Source organism: Epinephelus lanceolatus, chromosome 16, assembly GCF_041903045.1.
Source record: "Epinephelus lanceolatus isolate andai-2023 chromosome 16, ASM4190304v1, whole genome shotgun sequence".
Lineage (NCBI taxonomy): Eukaryota > Metazoa > Chordata > Actinopteri > Perciformes > Serranidae > Epinephelus > Epinephelus lanceolatus.
In genome coordinates, this window is record NC_135749.1 from 37,909,784 (window position 1) to 37,929,453 (window position 19,670).

Genomic DNA, 19,670 nt, shown 5'->3' on the forward strand with positions numbered 1-19,670 from the left:
CTTGGCTGGGATGGAGCACCTGCCGCAGCAAGCGAACACGCCATCTGCAGTCATTTTGACTTGACCAGTGGACTTCAGTACAAGCTGATTGTCTGTAGAAACAGGTGATGTGCTTTAAAACCAGCCACTAGCGATTTGACCAGCCGAGGACTTTGTTCTTTTAGAGGGCGAAAAATCTCTGGAGCACTGTCTGTGCAGGTGCCTTTGGTGCCTTCCGCCATGTTTTCACAGGCCAAACATTGCAAACTGCGCATGCGCGCCTGCTTCTGAGGGACTGCTGCTGCTTTTCCAGGCAATGAGCAGTATCACCATGAGTTTTTCAAAGTGCGGTAATCAAACACGGTTTTAATGATAATTAACATTTGAAATGGTAATTCTAACTGTCAGGAATTTTACTGCGGTTTATCATTTTATCGGTAATTGTTACATCCCTAACTAGAGGCTCACTAGGTTTTAATGAGAAGCGGAGCTAGATATCATCTGCGTATAAATGATATGCAATGTTATATTTGTTTATTATTTGTCTGAATGGTAGCAAATTCAGAGAAAATAACAGAGGCCCAAGAACCAAGCCCTGAGGAACACCACAGGAACATGGAGAGGAATCAGATACAAAGTTACCTATATAGAGACGGAGAAACTTGTGTCAGAGAGGTTTGAAGAAAACCAGTCTAATGCCTTGCCTGATATGCCTATGCAGTCATGCAGCCTGTTAATGAGGATTTGAAGGTCCATTGTGTCGAATGCAGAACTGAGGTCCAGAAATACTAACACAGAACAATTACCTCTATCAACAGACATTAAAATATCATTTGAAACTCTCAGAAGTACAGTTCCGATCAGGTCAGTTTACAGGTCATTACATCTTTATACTGTAACAGAGTATTTTAACAGTGTGGCATTAGTATTTCTACTGCAGTGAAGGAAACAGAGAGTAGGTCAGACTGATACAGAGGGCCCTATTTAGATGGTCTAAAACGCAAAGCGCCAGGCGTGCAGCGCATGGGCGTGTCCCAGTCACTTGCTAGTTAGACAGCGCGTTTTCAGACTGTGCGCCATGGCGGAGAGTCTAAAAGGGTTGGACTTACTCTGTGAATTAGTCATGGATGTGCTTTGGGCGTATGATTCCATAAGCCAATCAGAGTGTCACCTCTCATTCCCTTTAAGAGAGGCGCGATTGGAGCGCACGGCAGAGAGCTATTTAGATGGCGGACCTACCAACTGGAAAGAGTGAGCGTTTTACAGCTGAGGAGAGGATAAATGTATCTCTGTATCGACTGTCCCGTCACATCTGATGTCAGATCAAAGGGGATTGGCACCGTTTGGCACGTTTGGCACACGGAAACCCAACCCGATTTGATTAACACAGCTGCAATCTAATAAGTTCACATCCCTCTCAGCCAGCCACAAACAGCCACAGCATCAGATAGGGAGTATATATTCAGCATCTGTCATCTTAGAAAAGCCAAAAGAAAAGAAACAGAGTGAGACTGCGAGAGAGAAAGAGAGAGCGCGCCTGCACGAGAGAAACGCTGTCAACAAATTGTAGATTATTCAATTTATTTTAACCCGGTAGGTTAGAGAACCTAGCTCCCTCTCCAGCATCCTGAACCCCCCTGCCTGAAGGTGCAGGAAGGGCTGGTCCCATGGCTGCACCGTCTGGTCTGGCTGTGGAGCTGGGGTCATCCTCCTCCTCCTCCTCCTGACAAGATTTAGTTTTACGTTCTAAAAGCTTTTTTTTTTTTTTACATATACATTTGTACTTGTAGGGCTATAAGTTTACGTTTTTAGTTCACAGAAGCTGGTTATTGTTGTGTTTATGTCAAAATAAAGTTTATCAAACGTTTTCACATCTTTGATTTTGTGGTTTACATGCCAAAATGATCACAATTCAATTGGGAAAGACAAGTTCATTTTACAGGATCATCAGCCCGTGGAGGTCTGCTCGCATGATGATGATCATTATTACTGCGATTAGATCATTCTGATTAATGACTGACCATTAAGACGTGTTTCTGATAAATATTTTAATGTGCACAATAATAACCTTTCACATTGTAATCATATTTTTGTTTGTTATCTTTTGCATATGTGTGGCTGCTCCGTGAGTGTCTGAGCAGAGTGCACGCGTGTTGTGCACCCGCCTAGAGACGCATATTACTAACTTGTTTAACAGCGAAATACTGCGCCATTGACTTTAGACCAGGTTTTTGTTGGTCACTGGTGCATTTGCTTTTTACGTCATCTAACTAGCAACGCGCCATGACTGTGCCTGACCACTCCTCATTTTTAGACCAATACACCCAGAGAAGCGCAAGTTCATTTGCTAGTTAGATGACGAGGGCGCAGGGCGTGAAAATGACAACTGCGCCTGCATCTAAATAGCAATGACACTTGCGACATGGATTATGCGCCCTCCGCCATCTGCTTTAGACCATCTAAATAGGACCCAGAGACTTTTATCTAAAGCAGGTCAGCAGAGAGAGTGAAAAGCAGCTTCACAATGAATCTTTTCATTCAGATGTTTAAAGGAAAAACTTTCTGCTTAACGGTCAACTTTTAATGGTCTCTCCTGTTTGAACACAACGGCAAGCTTTCACATTGCTGCTCACATGGAAAATAAGAATCACACAAACACAAACACACCTTCAGCTGGACCGCAGGTCTGAGACCTGATCGGACTCTGATGGATCATTTACCTTGGATTTGTACTTTAAAAGTCAGATCCAACGTACACTTGATTTTCTAAATGAAACATGGGAACGTGAACGTCATCTTAATGTTTGAAAAGAGCTCTTGAGTTCTTTCATGTTGATCCTCATCACAAACCTCTTTGTGCTGAACAGGAAGTGATAATCTGGAGCAGGAAGTGAGCGTCTGAGTTTAGACAGGAGGAAGTGAACCGAGCCAGAAAACAGTTTGTTCTCTGAGGAATTCAAGTTTTGTCTGAAACTACGTTTCACCCAGTGATGAAAAGTTAAAATATCCTCAGAAGCAAATACTCTGTGAAATTAACAACAATATAATGTTTTTATTTTGCACTACAATTTAAAAAATATATTGTATCACAATAACACTGTACATACAGTACATACTTTCTGCATGCATACATACAGTATGTATATACACACTAGCCAACCATTTTTTAGGTACACCTTGCTATAACCGCGTTAGACACCCTTTTTAATTCTTGGTGTCATAGATTCAACAAGGCAGATTTGTCAGCTGCACATCCATGATGCGACTCTCCTGTTCCACCACATCCGAAAGGTGCTCTATTGGACTGAGAACTGGTGACTGTGGAGGCCAGTGGAGTACAGTGAGCTCATTGTCATGTTCAAGAAACCAGTTTGAGATGATTTGAGCTTTGTGACATGGTGCGTTATCCTGCTGGAAGTAGCCATCAGAAGATGGGTATACTGTGGTCATAAAGGGATGGACACAGTCAGCAACAATACTCAGGTAGGCTGTGGTGTTTAAACCAAGCTCAGTTGGTACTAAGGGGCCCAAAGTGTGCCAAGAAAATATTCCCCACACCATTACACCACCACCACCAGCAGCCTGAACCGTTGATACAAGGCAGGATGGAGTCTCTGCAGACAGATACACCATCACACAGTGAGAGTGGGTCTCAGGTGATGGTTTAAGTAGAGGTTTGTTTTCTCTTAGTCTCTCAGCTGATTAAAGAAACCTGTCATCATGTGAGTTTCTGTGAGTGTCCTCAGGGACACGGTCCACCTGTCTGTCTGAGCGATGCATTCACTGTCTGACAGAGAGTCCTGTTGTTGTTGTTGTTTCAGCTGATTAACTCTCAGCTGACCTCAGATCAGGAGGACTGTCACCACTCTCTTCTGTCTCTGCCATCTCTTTCTCTGCTGTCTGTGTCTGCTGTCTCTGTTTCTAATATTTCTGTTGTAGTTTCTTTTTCTGTTGTGCAGCATCTGTCAGAGCTGCAGGTAGTTAAAGTTTAGTTCTTCTTTATGTACACCCAGTTAATTTCACTGGATCCTACATGTCCCATAATGCAGCTGGACAGTGTCAAATGTTTTTAGACCTGAAGTTGGAACCTGTGACAGAACTTAAGATTTTGTAGAAAAACAAATTCTTCCTGCTCACCAGAGGACAAACCCTGTAGATGTTCATGACTCCATGTTGTTTCCTCTGACTCCACCTTCAGGACAAACCCAACATGTTTATCTTCACTGTAGTTCAGGCAGCCCAGTCGCCAGAAGAAAATGTTGGCACTGCATGTTTCTGCAAACCATGAATGCATCACGTTGGTACATTTCATATGTTTCATATCAACGTTTCTGAAGTGACGCAGTATATGAGCTGACTTTGTCATCAGGAGTCTCTGCTGTGTCACCTCAGCACAACATCTGCCAAGCTGCAGACCGCAGTTCAAGACCAAAAAACAACACAACTCGTTGTGATTTAACGAGTCGTTGCTGTGTTTCCAGCAGCTTTTTCAACGCATTCTCATTACAGCTCCTCAAATAACCACCTCTTTGTCAGTGGCCCTACACGTCAAATTATGCAACACATTCTTACTCTGACCTCGTCACATGTCGATGTTTGGTCGTGGACTTTCCACGTACAGATACGACATGGTTGTTGGCGTTCTGGGACGCCGTGTCAACTTCAGCCTGTTACATGCATTGTTTTTTTTTTTCCCAAGATGAACTTCTGTTTTCACAGGAAATTGAGAGGTTACATACAGTCTCTTTCAAAATAAATGCACTACATCAGTACAACAATGGCAATTAGCATTTTTTCTCCTCCAACAACAAACGCACGTGGTTAGGTTTAGGAAAAAAGAACAGAGTTTGGCTTTAGAATCTTACAGGACGCGAATTCCGCCCTCCCAGGCAAAGGGCAGTGTTTGTCCACCACCCCTCCTGCTTGCTCTGGTCGGACTTTTGCTGCCTCAGCTTTTATCCTTGTCCCACCGCATTTCCCCCCTGACACCGCCAGGCATCATTAAACTTGAACAGCAACCGGCCGTGTATCATGCAGATGTTAAAGGACGCCTTTTTTCGTTGGTTTCTGATGCCTCAAGTCACTGCCCAAGCGCCAGATTTTGACGACTTCAGAGTGCGACTGGGCTCAAATATGATGCTCTAGGTTCCCTCCTGCGTCAATTTTAGACATTCATGGATGAGACAGTCACTGCACGCTGAAGCCTGTGGAGGATATTTGCAGAGCTGTAAGCCTGTGCTGCCCTCTGTTGGGCAAAGTCGCGTCACTCTCCACCTGGTATCAGGAGCAACTCTCCTGTGTCCTCTAAATCGGCGCGCCTACTCTACAGTCTCTTCCCTGGTCATATGCTGCTCCGGTGTTCGCGCAACCTTCTCTACTCTGGACAGACACACGTTGCTCTATACAGGTGAAAGTCCAGAGTTTTTTTGACCCATCAACCTCCACTTCCACCCACCCTTTATGGACTAGTAGTTGCCACCAGCATCACTGTCACAGTTGCCCAGTGTGTCTCATACCACTGCAAAGGCTGCCTCTGTGCACAGAGGTGGTATTTGATGAGTTGAGTTGTTGCCTACAGCATCACAAACTGCCACCATGTGGTGTGAACCATACTGCTGCTAAGGTTGCCTCTGTGTGTTGGTGTCTCACAATGAGATGCCTAAATTGGCAGTGAGAATGGGCTGGTCTTTTTAGTTTTCAAGGACCTGTTGCTATTTTCCAGCCGGGATTGTGCCCCCCAGAACAGGGTAATTTATGCCAAGACATGATCTTTTCTCCACCATAACCAAATGGTTTTTGTGCTTAAACAACAACTTAACCACAGCACTGTTGAAATGTTACGATATGTTGAAATATCTACCACATAATAATGTTCAAATGTGACATATCTGTGGTTTGCAGACACGTATGATGCCAACATTTATTCTGAAGACTGGGTTGGTTCAGTATAGCTGTGTGTATAATGAACATGTTTAGGTGGCACTAACAGGACTGTAGCAGGAACTTAAACTTCCTGCCTCAATTTAGACTCTGTGTGTGTGTGTGAGAATATTTGTCCCATGATGTCAGTGTGAGGAGGAAGAACGGGAAAACTGTGTGGAGACGAAGGAAACACACACACACACGCACACACTGGCCCCCCCCCCCCCCCATCGGTCTGCAGATGGTAAGGTCCGCCCTGCTGTCAGTTTGAATTTGGGAACTTAAAGTTTCAGTTTGTCAAGCGGCTCAGAGGGAAAATAAAGTTTGAGGAAGGTTAACAGTTGATGAGTGAGATGGTAGTATAAGTAAATGTAGTATGGTACTGCAGCACAATTTCTGAATCTGCAAAGTTAAAGTAGCAATAAAATGTAACTATTTAAGTACCTTGAATTTGTACTTAATTATTTTCTCTCAACCAGTGAAAATGTAAGGAAACAGTTTAATTCAGAATAACGAGCAACACATTTGTTGTCAAGGTGAAACAAACGTCTGAATTTTAACCCCTGCGGCTGTAGAGGTTTACATTCCTCTGTGCTGATCTGAGTTGGATGTAAGGCATGAAGCTACACGCTGCTTCTCACATTCTTTCCTTATTATCTTCTGAAATGTGTTGGACAAACTCCAGAGGTTTTTCTCCCGCACACTGAAAATAGGAGCACAGGAGAGAAGTTTAACCTCTTTATGTAATCAGGAAACACTCTGCGGACGCCTGTTATCAGATGCTCGAGTCGGATCTTGACTTTCCCTGTTTGATAAAGAATGTGGCAGCCAGAAGAGGTTTGGAGAGAAAAACATGAAGTAATTATTTAAAGACTGGTCGCACAGCCACGTTTCAAATTCACGGGAAATTCAAGTTATTCCACCGGAATCGTAGTAAATTTGTGCAAATTATTTACATTTCTCAATTTAGTTGAACTGAGCTAACTGATCATTAGTGACATTTAATCTTTAGTATATTTAAAAGACTGAAAATCTCTCCAGTGTTTTACTTCAGAGGTGAGAAGCCATAAAAATATCTGTAATGAGGAGACAGGAGAGAAACCAGTGTTTGTTCTCTGAGGAACTTTTGACTGAGTTTTATTGTGCGTGTGTGTGTGTGTCAGGTACACAGAGCTTTGTTGTTGTTTTCAGCCTGTTCAGTTTGTTTCGTCTAACAAAACGAGAACAAAACTTCCAGAAACACTAATTTAAACTTTACAAGCCTCAGTGTGTGTGTGTGTGTGTGTGTGTGTGTGTGTGTGTGTGCGTGCGTGCATGCGTATGTGCGTGCCTGTTTGTGTGTGTTTGTTTGGACCACACCCAGTGTTTAGTCATGCTTAATGTGTTCACTGTGTTGACGTCGCACAGAGGTTTGGTTCCCATGCAGCTCAAAGAGAGACTGTGGAGTTTGAGGATGTTTTTTTAAATTTTAGTTTTTTGTTTTTGTAATGTAATCAATTACATTTTTAAAAAATAACTGAATCACTTAATAATAACAACCACATTAACCTTAAAAAAACCCACTATTTGAATTGTGCCATTAATTACATGTGATGTTTGTCAAATTAAAAGAAAATTCAGCAAGTCAAGAAAGTTGCAGTTTGTCAAGGTTTGCCATAGTAACAACACTGCTCAAAAAATTAAGGCAACACTTAACGGTCAAAGTCAAAAGCGGCCTTCACATGATAAGAACAATGTGCTTCGCTCACCGCCAGGTGCGGTGCAGTGGCGTGGTCAAAGTTCAAATAATTTCAATTCTGAGCGCAGCGCTCAGGCGGAAAATCCAAGCGGTGCACGACACCAAGGGTAGTGATGCCGCTTTGTCAGGCGTTGCCGCCCTCTCCATAGACAAACAATGGGACAACCAGTGCAAAGCGGTTTTACAGCTGATCATGTGTAGAGGCCTTAACACCAACTCAGTTAAACTTTGGGGATATCAATCTGTCCATTTAGGAAGCACAAAAGATTGTGGATCAGTTTCGGCTGATTTGGTGCAAATCAAAGTGACAACAGGTGCAATGGAGAGGCAAAAGCAAGATAACCTCTAAAAAGGTTTTACATGTGGTGGCCACAGACAGTTGCTTTCTCCTTCTCCTTCCTGACTGATTCTTCTCTAGTTTGGTGTTCTGCTAGTGTCCTTGTCACTACTGATAGCATGAGGCAGTACCTGCAGCCCAATCAGGTTGCACAGGTAGTCCAGCTCATCCAGGACCAGAGGATTTGCTGTGTCTCCCAGCACAGTCTCAAGAGCATGGGGCGAGATACCAGGAGACCGGCTGTTACATGAGGAGAGCTGGACAGGGCCATAGAAGGGCATCAACCCAGCAGCAGGACCGTTATCTGCACATTTGTGTGAGGAGGAACAGGAGGAGCACTGTCAGAGCCCTACAAAATGACCTCCAGCAGGCTAATGTGTGCCTGTCTCTGACCAAACTGTGAGAAACAGACTCCATGAGGGTGGCATGAGGGGGCCCGTCGTCCTCTAGTGGGACCTGTGCTCACAGCCCAGCACCGTGCAGCTTGATTGACATTCGCCAGAGAACACCAGAATTGGCAGGTCCGCCACTGGCACCCTGTTGTCTTCACAGATGAGAGCAGGTTCACACTGAACACATGTGACAGGCATGAAAGAGTCTGGAGATGACGTGGTGAACATTATACTGCCTGTAACATCCTCCAGCATGACCGGTTTGGTGGTGGGTCTGTGGTGGTCTGGGGAGGCATATACTTGGAGGGTCACACAGACCTAAATGTCATAGTCAATGGTACCCTGACTGCTGTTAGGTACTGGGATGAAATCCTCAGAGCGATTGTCAGACCTTACGCTGGAGCAGTGGGCCCTGGGTTCCTACTGGTGCAGTGGACCCTGGGTTCCTACTGGTGCAGTGGACCCTGGGTTCCTATTGGTGCAGTGGGCCCTTGGTTCCTACTGGTGCAGTGGACCCTGGGTTCCTACTGGTGCAGTGGGCCCTTGGTTCCTCCTGGTGCAGGACAATGCCTGGCTTCATATGGCCAGAGTGTGTAAGCAGTTTCTGGATAATGAAGGCATTGATGCCATTGACTGGCCTTCTCATTCCCCTGACCTCAATCCAACTGAGCATCAATGAGATGTTATGTATCAGTGCATCCAATGCCTCCAAGTACCGCCACGGACTGTCCAGGAGCTCACTGATGCCCATCAGAAGCATGCCCAGACGATGTTGGTGCATACAGACATGTGGGGGCTGTACACACTAGTGAGTCACATTATGAGTTGCCATGATAAAATTTACACAAGCTGGAACAGCCTGTGATTTCAGTGTCTTACTTAGATTTTAGGTGTGATCTTGAATCCAGCCCTTTTGGTTTCCATTGACTGTTATTACATTATGTTGTTCTCAACAAATTATACAATGTGCATCAGAAAGATTTTCAACTTGAATAATTCATGACTGCACATATAAAACAGTAGATTGAGTACAGTTTCTCATTAACAAAGAGTTCTCCTCCTCACCATGTGTAAAATGTTCTGTGTAGATCTTCATACTGTAAATTCACGTCACTCATTAAACCAGTCACAGCTTTGGATTGTTTGCTGGACATGAGGTGGTTTGTGCATTAGATGTTTGAGATGTTCAGGTAGAAAACAAGCATGAAGATCAAATGAATCTTTGACAGATTTAAATGTTCATCAAAAACAAAACAGCCTGATTGCAAAAGATGAAGTTTCACAACCAGCAGCAGATTTCTCAAGACAATAAATCATCTGTGAACTTCATCCATCCTGACACAGACAAATGATTTCATTATGTCTCTGCAGACAGACAGACAGACAGACAGACAGGTAATTTATTAACCTCCATGTGGGCATATGTGTGATAGTACAGAGCACAGAAAAGACCAGAATGTAAAGTCTAATCACCAAAATACTCCATGAAATGAAATATAATGAAATAAAAAACATATAAAGTTGAAATCAAATGTGAAAACAAAATTAAAGTAAGACAATCAGGTAGAAAATGTAAAAATGTGTCTGTAACTTGTTTCTTCTCTGTCTCCACAGATCAAACCTGAAGCTGTTGTCACATGTCGGATGTTAAAACTTTTGGATTCTTCTTGCTTATCATTTTTCATCAGTGGACATCAGCGGATTTGTGGGAATTACCTAATCGAAAAGAAATAATTTAATACCTTCCTCTTTGGACTCGTGGATATTCAGTTTTTATTTGGTGTTTTCCTCAGTCTGAACCCTCCTGGAGTCCAGACAGTTTTCAGTCTGAAGTGGGGTATACTTTGGGTCTTTGGGCCTCTGTGTGTCACTGCTGCTGGTGCAGTTTTTGTCTGAATGCCCCAGGATTATCCAGTGGCTGCAGCTCCACCCCAGGTCTGCAGGGCGGCAGCAGAGAGCGGCAGTCAGCCGCTGGATAAGCGGAGCATCGGCATGAGCGACTTCTGGCACAAGATGGGCTGCTGTGTGGTGGCTAAACCACCGCCGGTAAGACACTCAATCAACTTACCTAATCTTAACCTAAATGTCCTCATAAACAAGGTTGAGATCAGAGGTCCTCAAACTGTGTCTCCAAACTATGGGGTGCCATTTGTAAAGTGACTCACTGAAATTAACAGCAACATTTTGCCACATTTAGCTTCAAACAATGTTTAAAAAAGTGGTGTGAATTTTTTAAAGTCACTTTTTACCATGCTTACAGCAATATTTGAAATATGTTAAATATAATGTCACATTTAAATCTAAATATTAAATGTTAAACCTAAATGTTAAATCTAAATCTAATGGCTCTAGTTTCGCAGACCAGGCGCGGTGGAGGTGCAGCACACCTGCGCTTCGCCAACTGGGTGTGGCCAGGCGGATTTTGTAAGTTTGGCACACTGTGCGCCCTGGCACAGCTACTCCTCTATCCCACCTCCGTCCTTCCTACCGGCACAAGTCGGAAAGAGGGAGGAGAGAAGGCGTGGAGTGGGTTTTACACACATCACACCAATCAAATGAGCCCCTCTCCTCGCCCTTAAATGCGTAATGAGAGTTTACTCAATTCGCCATGGCAGAAGAGAGCAGCAGCGTCAGACGGCCAAACTTCTCCCAGGAGGAAACTGATGTTTTGGTCCGGGAGGTCCAAGCTCGCAGTGTCCGAATATACGCAACTGCGAGCAGACCTCCACGGGCTGATGATGCAAAGGTAGCCTGGGAGGAGGTCACCACAATTGTAAATCAATGTTGCGTTTCTCTCGTGCGCACGCACTCTCTCTTTCTCTCTCACAGTTTCACTGTTTCTTTTCTTTTTATTTTTTTAAGATGACAGATGCTGAATATATACTCCCTATCTGATGCTGTGGCTGTTGGTGGTTGGCTGAGAGGGATGTGAACTTATTAGTTTGCAGCTGTGTTAATCAAATCAGGTTGGGTTTCCATTACGCGTGCCAAACGGTGCCATTCCCCTTTGATCTGACATCAGATGTGATGGGACAGTCGATATAGAGATACATTTATGTGCTGATTGCAGATAGTTGCATTGAATAGTGGTTTTTGGGTATTTATTGCATCGTTAATGTGCCTGACATTCTGGAAACCTGCCTGTGAGGTTTTGGTGACGTGTGCGCACTGTCCGCCGGTCAGCCAAACTTCGGCCTACACCGGCTGCGCTAAGCCCTGCGCTGACAGTAGACGTGGTTTCAGTTGGTGAGCTTTTAGCGCACCTTCGGCGAAGCCTTTTGGCACGAAACTGTCACTGCACCAAGCTGGATCTGTCGACACCTCCCCCTGCTGCGCCGCCACACCCATCTCAGCGCACCTCAGTCTGCCAAACTACCAAACTGAGTGTGCCTCGGGTTGCGCTGCTCGAAACTAGCTCTGCGCGGGGTTCGCCACCCTGCGCCACCCTGCGCTGCGCCAGGAAACTAGAGACCTAAATGTTAAATGTTAAATCTAAATATTAAATGTTAAATCTAAATGTGCTTGGTGAAACTAAATATTTAGCTAATATGCAAATGCACACTGCCGGTCACCAGAAGTACCAAAAATAAAAGCCTGGGTGGTCAGACTGTTATTATAGCATCAAATAACGAATTAAGACCAAACTAATCGGAGAAAATGAACACTTGAACATACATCAGCGTGATAAGAACTACCTAAAATGACAGAAACCATGTTTGGAGAAATTTTATTTGACGTGTACTTTGAGTTTTTAATGTCTCATCCTTGCTTGGCAACATGCCAACATGTCCGGCAATTTAGCTGACAAGGCCGTTTTTGTCACAATTCAATTTCAGCAGTGCATCGTTGGCAACAGCGACAGTGACAGTATCCACCATAGAGCCATCACAGCACTCGGTAAGTTTGTTTTCTAACTCACGTACCATATTCCTTATGTTAGCACGTAAGCTATATGAAACTAGCTAATGTTAGCCCAGTAGAGATTTGCTACTCGCATCAATGTACTTCACGCATAGCGCATTTGTGTTTAAATTTTGACCACTGGACATCACAACATTACAACACACAAAAGAAAATGTCGCTAATATTTTGTAAATGTCTCTTCAGGCTTCCACCAAATCTCTACTGGGCTAACACTAGCTAGTTTCATATAGCTATCATAAGGAACATATGTGACGCAAGTTAGAAAACAAACTTACCGAGTGCTGTGGTGGCTCTATGGTGGATGCTGTCGCTGTCGCCAACGATGCACTGCTGAAATCTAGATGGGACACTAAAAACTAAAACAAAGTACACTTCAAATAAAATTTGTAGTGTCATTTTAGGTAATTCTTATCACGCTGATGTATGTTCAAGTGTTCATTTTCTCCGATTAGCTTGGCTTTAATTTGTTATTTGATGCTATAAACACAGATTCCACCAGAGGTAAAAACTCGTAATTGTACCATTCTCATATGGTTCTAAGGAAACTCCGACCAATCATTGCATTGCGACTGAGCTTCCTGTTTGTCTTCCCCACGTGGAGGCCTCTGACTGACGTAACCGCTCGCCTAACATCTCCCGGGGTTGTGTTTGACTGTGCAGGACAGGTAAGGTTATGTTTAGTTTTCTTCTAATATAACATATAAAGTTATGACAACACAGCATCCAGTTGCTAATGGCTAATGTTAGCCTTCTGTAGCATAGCCGCTGAAACATTAACACTATCTTCCTTGTGCGTTTCCACTTACTAGTAACGTTAACGCTACTATCTAACGTTAGCACTGTAACCTTATTATAAAACTCATCAGTCATCACTGACTCCGGTTGAGTTTTAAAACTCCAGGGTTGCGTTCGACTGTCTTGGTTGTAACGTTACACTCGCTCTCCTCTTCCGTGTATGTAACGTTACCTTGCCAACGCCTACGTCTATCATAGACATAATGAGGATGTAATGGAGGAGGGGGGAGTAGGCCTTTGGAGGGAGGTGGAGTTGCAGGAGGAGGGGGGTGGGACTTTGGAGGGAGGCGGGAGTTGTGGATGTTCAAAGTGCTGTGTGAAATCCAAGAAAGGTAAGAGTAGCTTTAAACCCCCAATGTCCTCAAATCCTAAAAACACCCCTGCATACACCTGACCTGTGCAGGGCTGCTGCGTCCGGCCCCTTGCCTCGTGTCATTTTTCAAAAGTGACCTCCAGGTAGAGTAAGTTGGGTATCCCTGGTCTAAACTTTGATGGAAAACTCCAGACCTCATCAGGTTCAGTGAATCTCTCAACAACTGGAAGTTGCTCAAGAGGAAACAGGTGGAAGAACTTCCTCTTCCTGTTTCACTGTGACCTCTGAGCTCCTGCAGGCCAACACCCTCCCTCCACATTATGTTACAAACATTTGTTTGGACGCTGTTTCCTGCTGAATTGCAGTTTTTTTTCTATGTAAAGATATATTTTAACTAAATCACCTTCAATAGAAGGACTGACCCTGGCTTGTTTATATACCAGGATAAATCCAGTATTTAAGGAAATAATCTTGTTGGACATCACAGAGTCCAAAACTGTGGGAATTGTGCTTTAACCCTGAGTCATAAACTGCTGTATGTTGTGTAACACAGATGTTACACCACAGCTGGGCGGAGGACTCATGGAAATATTTTCATTTCATCTTTCAGGCTAAAAAATTTGTTTTAGTGTTACTTTGATTTATCAGCCTAAAAGTCTCTTATTAGTCTCATAGTTACATTTAGGGTGGAGTTACAGTGGATTATAAACATGTAGAATTTAGATTTACTGAGAAAAAAGATACAAGGTGCTTATTTTTGGAATTGGTGTCAGGTATGTGAAAGAATAACAAGAAAAGTTTAGTCAAAGAAACTTTATCTCACTGATCTGACTTCAGACGGGTCAAAGGTCGACTACTGGAAAAGTGAATTATTTACAAAATGACAGAGGCTGGTATTCAGTGAAGTCTCTCCAGCCTCAAACAGAATTTAGTAGAACAGCCAAACATGCTGATTGGATCATCATAATAACACACAGCTCATTCCGTCTATAAGGACCAGGGTTATTGATCCTGTGGATCAACAGCATCATGGCCCGATTGGGTCATTGTAACATTCTGCTGGGACTGGGAGGATTCAGAATTCACTAAATGTAATCCTGCATTTGTCTCTGTGCCTTGTTTCATCTGAAGTGTTGAAAACATAAGGTCAGTGATAGAACTACAGAGCAGTTTGTGTATGAATGAGTCCCCATTTTGTTTGTCTCATGAATGCAGGTGACGCGACACACAATCCTGCCAATGTTTTCACATCATGCAGGACAGGAGGCGATATTGTGTGAGAAATCAACCCCATCGGCAGGAAAAAAAATGTTGGCATCGTATGTTCCTGCAAACCACAGATACCTTACATTTGTACCTTACGTTTCAACAGCTCTGAGTTTAACCTGGGATTAGATTTAGACACAAAACCCACTTAGTTATGGTTAGGAAAAGATCGTGTTTTGGCTTAAAATACCTGGTTTGGAGACACAATCCTCACAGCAACACAACATTAGCAGTCACACATACATTTACTGATTTAATGTGGGCAAAATGAATAGAAACAAATGTGTTGCAGCTACAAAACCATCATCAGCAGTGTTGGGCAAGTTACTCTCAAAATGTAATATATTAGTATTATTAGTATCAGTATTCGCCTTCATTTGAAAGTAATAGGTTAGGTTACTTACTACTTTTGCGTCACTTTCATAATGAGCTCAGAACTAATGTTGATTTTAAATGGATGGGGGTCATGTTGTTTTGCTGAAGCTCCAGTTTATTACATTTTATTTCAAATCCAGTCTGAGCCATTCATGCATTCATATGCAGTGGTTACCACTTTGTATTAAAATCCCTGCTTAAATTAATAATAGTGTGAGGATGTAGAAACATTAAAAAGTCTAGACCAGTGATTTTCAAACTTTTTTGCCCAACGCACACCTGTATCTATATCTGTGCACAATAGCTTCTATAACGTGTGTTATCACTCTCATCACAATATAAAACAATAAAAATAAAGACTAAGACAGGTAGCTTTCATGATACTGTCTACTGACAATTTGTTTTTCTCCTTTCTTTCAGTGATAGGTTGTCTTCACTGGTGCTTTGTTGTAATTTGCCCCGTACAATAAAGCAATCCACTGTCTCACTCACAGCTTTCTCCTTTTAAATGTTATCACCCCTCACACTGGCTGCCAATCAGGGCTTTTGATGTGACACACACTTATAATCCTCACGTGCAAACAACGACAAATAGGTTTCCGTGGAGTTTTTGTAAATGAAATGAAATTAAATTTTTTAGCTAGAGTTTGCCTCTTTATTAGGAAATGGATGTGCACAACATACTGATACAGTCAATTGTAGGGTGACCATATTTTGATTTCCAAAAAAGAGGACACTCGGCCCGGCCACAAGATCGCATACTTAAATGATACTCGCAATTTACTCAAAGATGCCTTATAATTTTAATATATTTAAAATTTATATGTATGGATAGAAAATTCAGTTATATTACAAAATAATATCTCTCAAAGACAGAATTTCAGATAGGCCCCAATAGGGGACACATACACACACTAGAATGTGGCGATCCGAGCCCGACGGTACCCGACAGGTCGGGCGGGTTTGGTCAAAAATGTAGCTATAAATTGTATTCGGGCTCGGGTCGGATTCGGTCAGCTTTCAGTGAAAATGTAGTGTAAAAATAAATAAAATCCTATTGTCTGTCCTGTTTACTGCTTGGGGACTGTTATTTGCGTGACAGCACCTGAACATAACACACACAGACACACATTGGCTGTTTGTTTCTATCTCTCTCCTCGCTGGAAGTCTTGGACCTCCAGCCGCCCGCCTCCACCTTGATTAAACGCTGAAAATAAAATAAAAGAGGGAGACAGGTTTTTCCTATTTTATCATATTTTGTTTTATTTCTCCCTCCCCTCTCGCTGGAGGCGTCGGACCTCCCGCCTCCCGCTCCTGTCTCAAACATGGAGGTCTCCCTCTCCGCTGAGCATGCCTGGCCTGTTAAATAGCCTGTAACCGTAACAACTGTGTGACACAAAGTCAGTGCTTTGGTCATTAAATAATGTCGGGCCGCACTCTAACACACACACACAGACACACACACTCACACACACACACGGAAAACCGGACATTATCATCAGTTTATAAAGACGCCCCGGACGCCCTGGACGGGACGTGAAAAGTGGACATGTCCGGGCAAAAGAGGACGTTTGGTCAGCCTAGTCAATTGAAAATAATTCATAACTTTTTTATAGGCCCAGTTTAATATTGCAATAATGATGTGTGGTTATCACAGAATTCCAAAGCACACCCGGATTGGCATCACGGCACACCATATGAGATCCACTGGTCTAGACCATTTAAAATATATGAATATCCTTGGACACAGGGAGGGTCAGGCAGAGGATTTAAGTCTGATAATTATGCCCATGTCATTGAGACGTCCCAGATGTGGTGTCGGTTGTCATCTACTGTAACACACTACACAAGATAAAATGATGGATTATTGCGTACGACAGTCATTGTCGTTCATAATCCGAGCATCGGATAGCATTGAGTTATAATCAGGCTGATAGCGTGAAGTGTGACCCTGGCATAACTAAAACAGCTTTTTATTAACTTTATCTATAAAACACTTCTTAACACACAAAATAGTTAATCCAATGTGTTTTATGGTGCAGAGAGACGAATGTGATGAAAGACAGGAGACAAACAAAATTAAAATAAAGTTAAAATAATAGAAAGCACACGGCTGTGGCTCAGAAGGAGAGCAGGGCCCTACTTCAGAAAGCAGCATTAGTGAAAACTAAAGTATGTTAAGCCTGACATGAGGGCAACTCTGAGTTTTCCATTTCACAAAGTCAGTTCAGCGTAACCCTGAGTCAGTTACTATGGCAACATACTCTGTGAAGCAAAACTGCGAGCTTGCAGATTTGCTTCGTCTTCATCTTGATCGCCTGCTGAGCGTGCAGCAGGAAGGAGAGACATGGCATGTCCTTTTATTGAATTAATTTGTGGACGTTGAGGCATTTTATTCAGAGGCTGTTGCATAAAGAGAAGGTGGTTAGACCCCGTTTGGATGTCTCCTCAGAGGAGTATCTATATGAAAGATACAATTTCGCTTCACACTTTATCATTTATCTTAACAATCTGTTCTGCCCAGTTATATCAAATATTACAAATCATGGATTTGCATTATCATCGGAGAAAAATCTTATGCATTGCCCTTTGATTCTTCGGCAACAGCAGTTTTCTTTATAACATCAGAGTCATTGAATACATCAGCATGGCAACTGTTTGTCAGGCCGTAAGAAAAGTGACTCTGGCTCTGAAAGGACTTTTGCGTGTTTTTGTCAGAAACGACAAAGAAAGTTCCACAGAGTATCAGTGGCGTAGTCCTTGTTATAGCAGCCGCGGGTTCAATACCAGCCTGTAGTCCTTTGCTGCATATTATTCTGTATTATTATATAGCATCACTTCACATTACCTATTAACACGCTCTGTCTTTTCCCATCCCACCTCACGCTGTTTAGCTGCACCTGCTGTATTAGATTTTTTTTTCATGTCTTCATTCGTGGTCATTAAAATCTCCTATTCAGTTGTGATGAAATAAGTGGCTCTGCTTGTAACTCCACTTTCTGCCACTGAAAATCATGTTATCTGCACTCCACTGATGATGTCTTTTGGTGTTCACTGTGAATGAGCTTCCCTCAGGCTGAACATACTCAGAGTTGATTGAGCTAATTCTGGTCAACTGTTCTGGAACTGAAAACTCAAGAGTTTCCCAGCTTAGGTTGGACAGGTGGAAAGTGACAGACAGTGTGACAGTCAGATCTGTTTACGTGTTGTTTACTTATCGACAGTAATAACTGATAGACACTCAGTGTATCTGTGAGCTGAAATAAAACGTATTTCTTCCTGTGGAGCCGACATCCGTCCTGCAGTCAGTCTGGAGACAGTTTGTCCTCTTGGGGACAGAATGAGACAAACTTTATCGTCCATAACGCAGTGATGTCAACATGTCTCACTCAGGAACAAGTAGAAGAAAAACTAGGGATGTTCCTGGCAACTAATTTCCCTGCCGACTAAACGAAAATTTTAATCAAGACTAGTCGACTAGTCTAACAAAAGGGAAAACACTCAGAAAACAGTCAAAATTTAGCTCAGCTTATTAAGTATTTGAAACATTGTCCCAAAAAATATTGTGTGTATTAAGAGCCCTTTGAAGCCTTTAATTGCAATCTTCAACAACCACGTCAGATTTTAAATGCCGCTGAAGTACAAGACGCTTTGCACCGTGCAGTATGAATGTGACCATGACGGCAACTGAGTCAAAAGTTAACCACTTAAATAACATCTAAAATAAATAAATTGCCTCTGAAATGTGGGGCACAATGAACCTTGCAGATTATCCGACAGAAATGATAGCAATTCACTTTAAAGTTAATAAAACATCTAATTTATAATTAAATTTCAGCTGAAATGAGAGGCATTTTGCGCCGTGCAGTATGAATGTAAACCCTGCACATTATCTGACAACAACTCACTTTAAGTTAAAAAATAATATCTCAAAAAAGATAAATTGCTGCTGAATTCATTTTCTAGACCAAAGTACTGCCAAACCGCGCTGGTTTTGTGAGAGGACATCTCTCCAATTTCCCACCGTGCTGTTTTAAAACTCCAGTCTACTCGAGTATTACTGCGGGGAGGGGGACTGCTGTCTGACAGCTCTGTAGCACCCACTAGTAGCAGGCAGCTGCATGACAGTTAAGTGGGCTTGTGCACGAATAAAACACTAATTGGTTTAACCAACTAATATTTGTGGTGCCGACCAAAGAGGTGGCGGACATTTAATCGTTTAGACGTCTAATCACGTGTATCCCTAATAAAAACATGTATTTACAATTTAAAGTGTTGGAGTGTGTTTATGGTGTTAACAGCAGCCGGTTATTTGAATGTCTCTGAGGACCTGATAGAGCAGCTGGACGGAGATTTGGGTGGTGAAGGCTCCTGATAGTGACAACTGGGTGGTGCCTGTTATTTTACTCACATGGTTGATGATCTGAGAAAGTTATGACTTGTTTTTAACAGAGAGAAAGTTGTGATGTCAGGTGTTAAAATGTCTTTATGAATATTAAAACTGTGGAGTCCCAGGATCTAAACTGGAGTTTCTACAGGTCATTTAACTCTTTGGAGGCAAACGGCAGGATTTAAAGCTCACAGATAATGCTCCCTCCCAGACTCTAAAAGAAAAGCAATGTTTTGCTT

General features: G+C 42.7%; 1 protein-coding gene across 2 annotated transcripts in view; it reads left to right on the plus strand.

Moving 5' to 3' along the window:
• Window positions 1-19,670, plus strand: part of cdc42se1 (CDC42 small effector 1) — a 52,159-nt gene that overhangs the window by 6,081 nt on the left and 26,408 nt on the right. For both annotated transcript variants that reach the window (XM_033637359.2, XM_033637360.2), the window contains one exon: window positions 9,983-10,414. In XM_033637359.2, coding sequence (XP_033493250.1) covers window positions 10,265-10,414 — 150 coding nt within the window. In that variant the 5' untranslated portion in view covers window positions 9,983-10,264. The remainder of the gene's footprint in view (window positions 1-9,982; window positions 10,415-19,670) is intronic.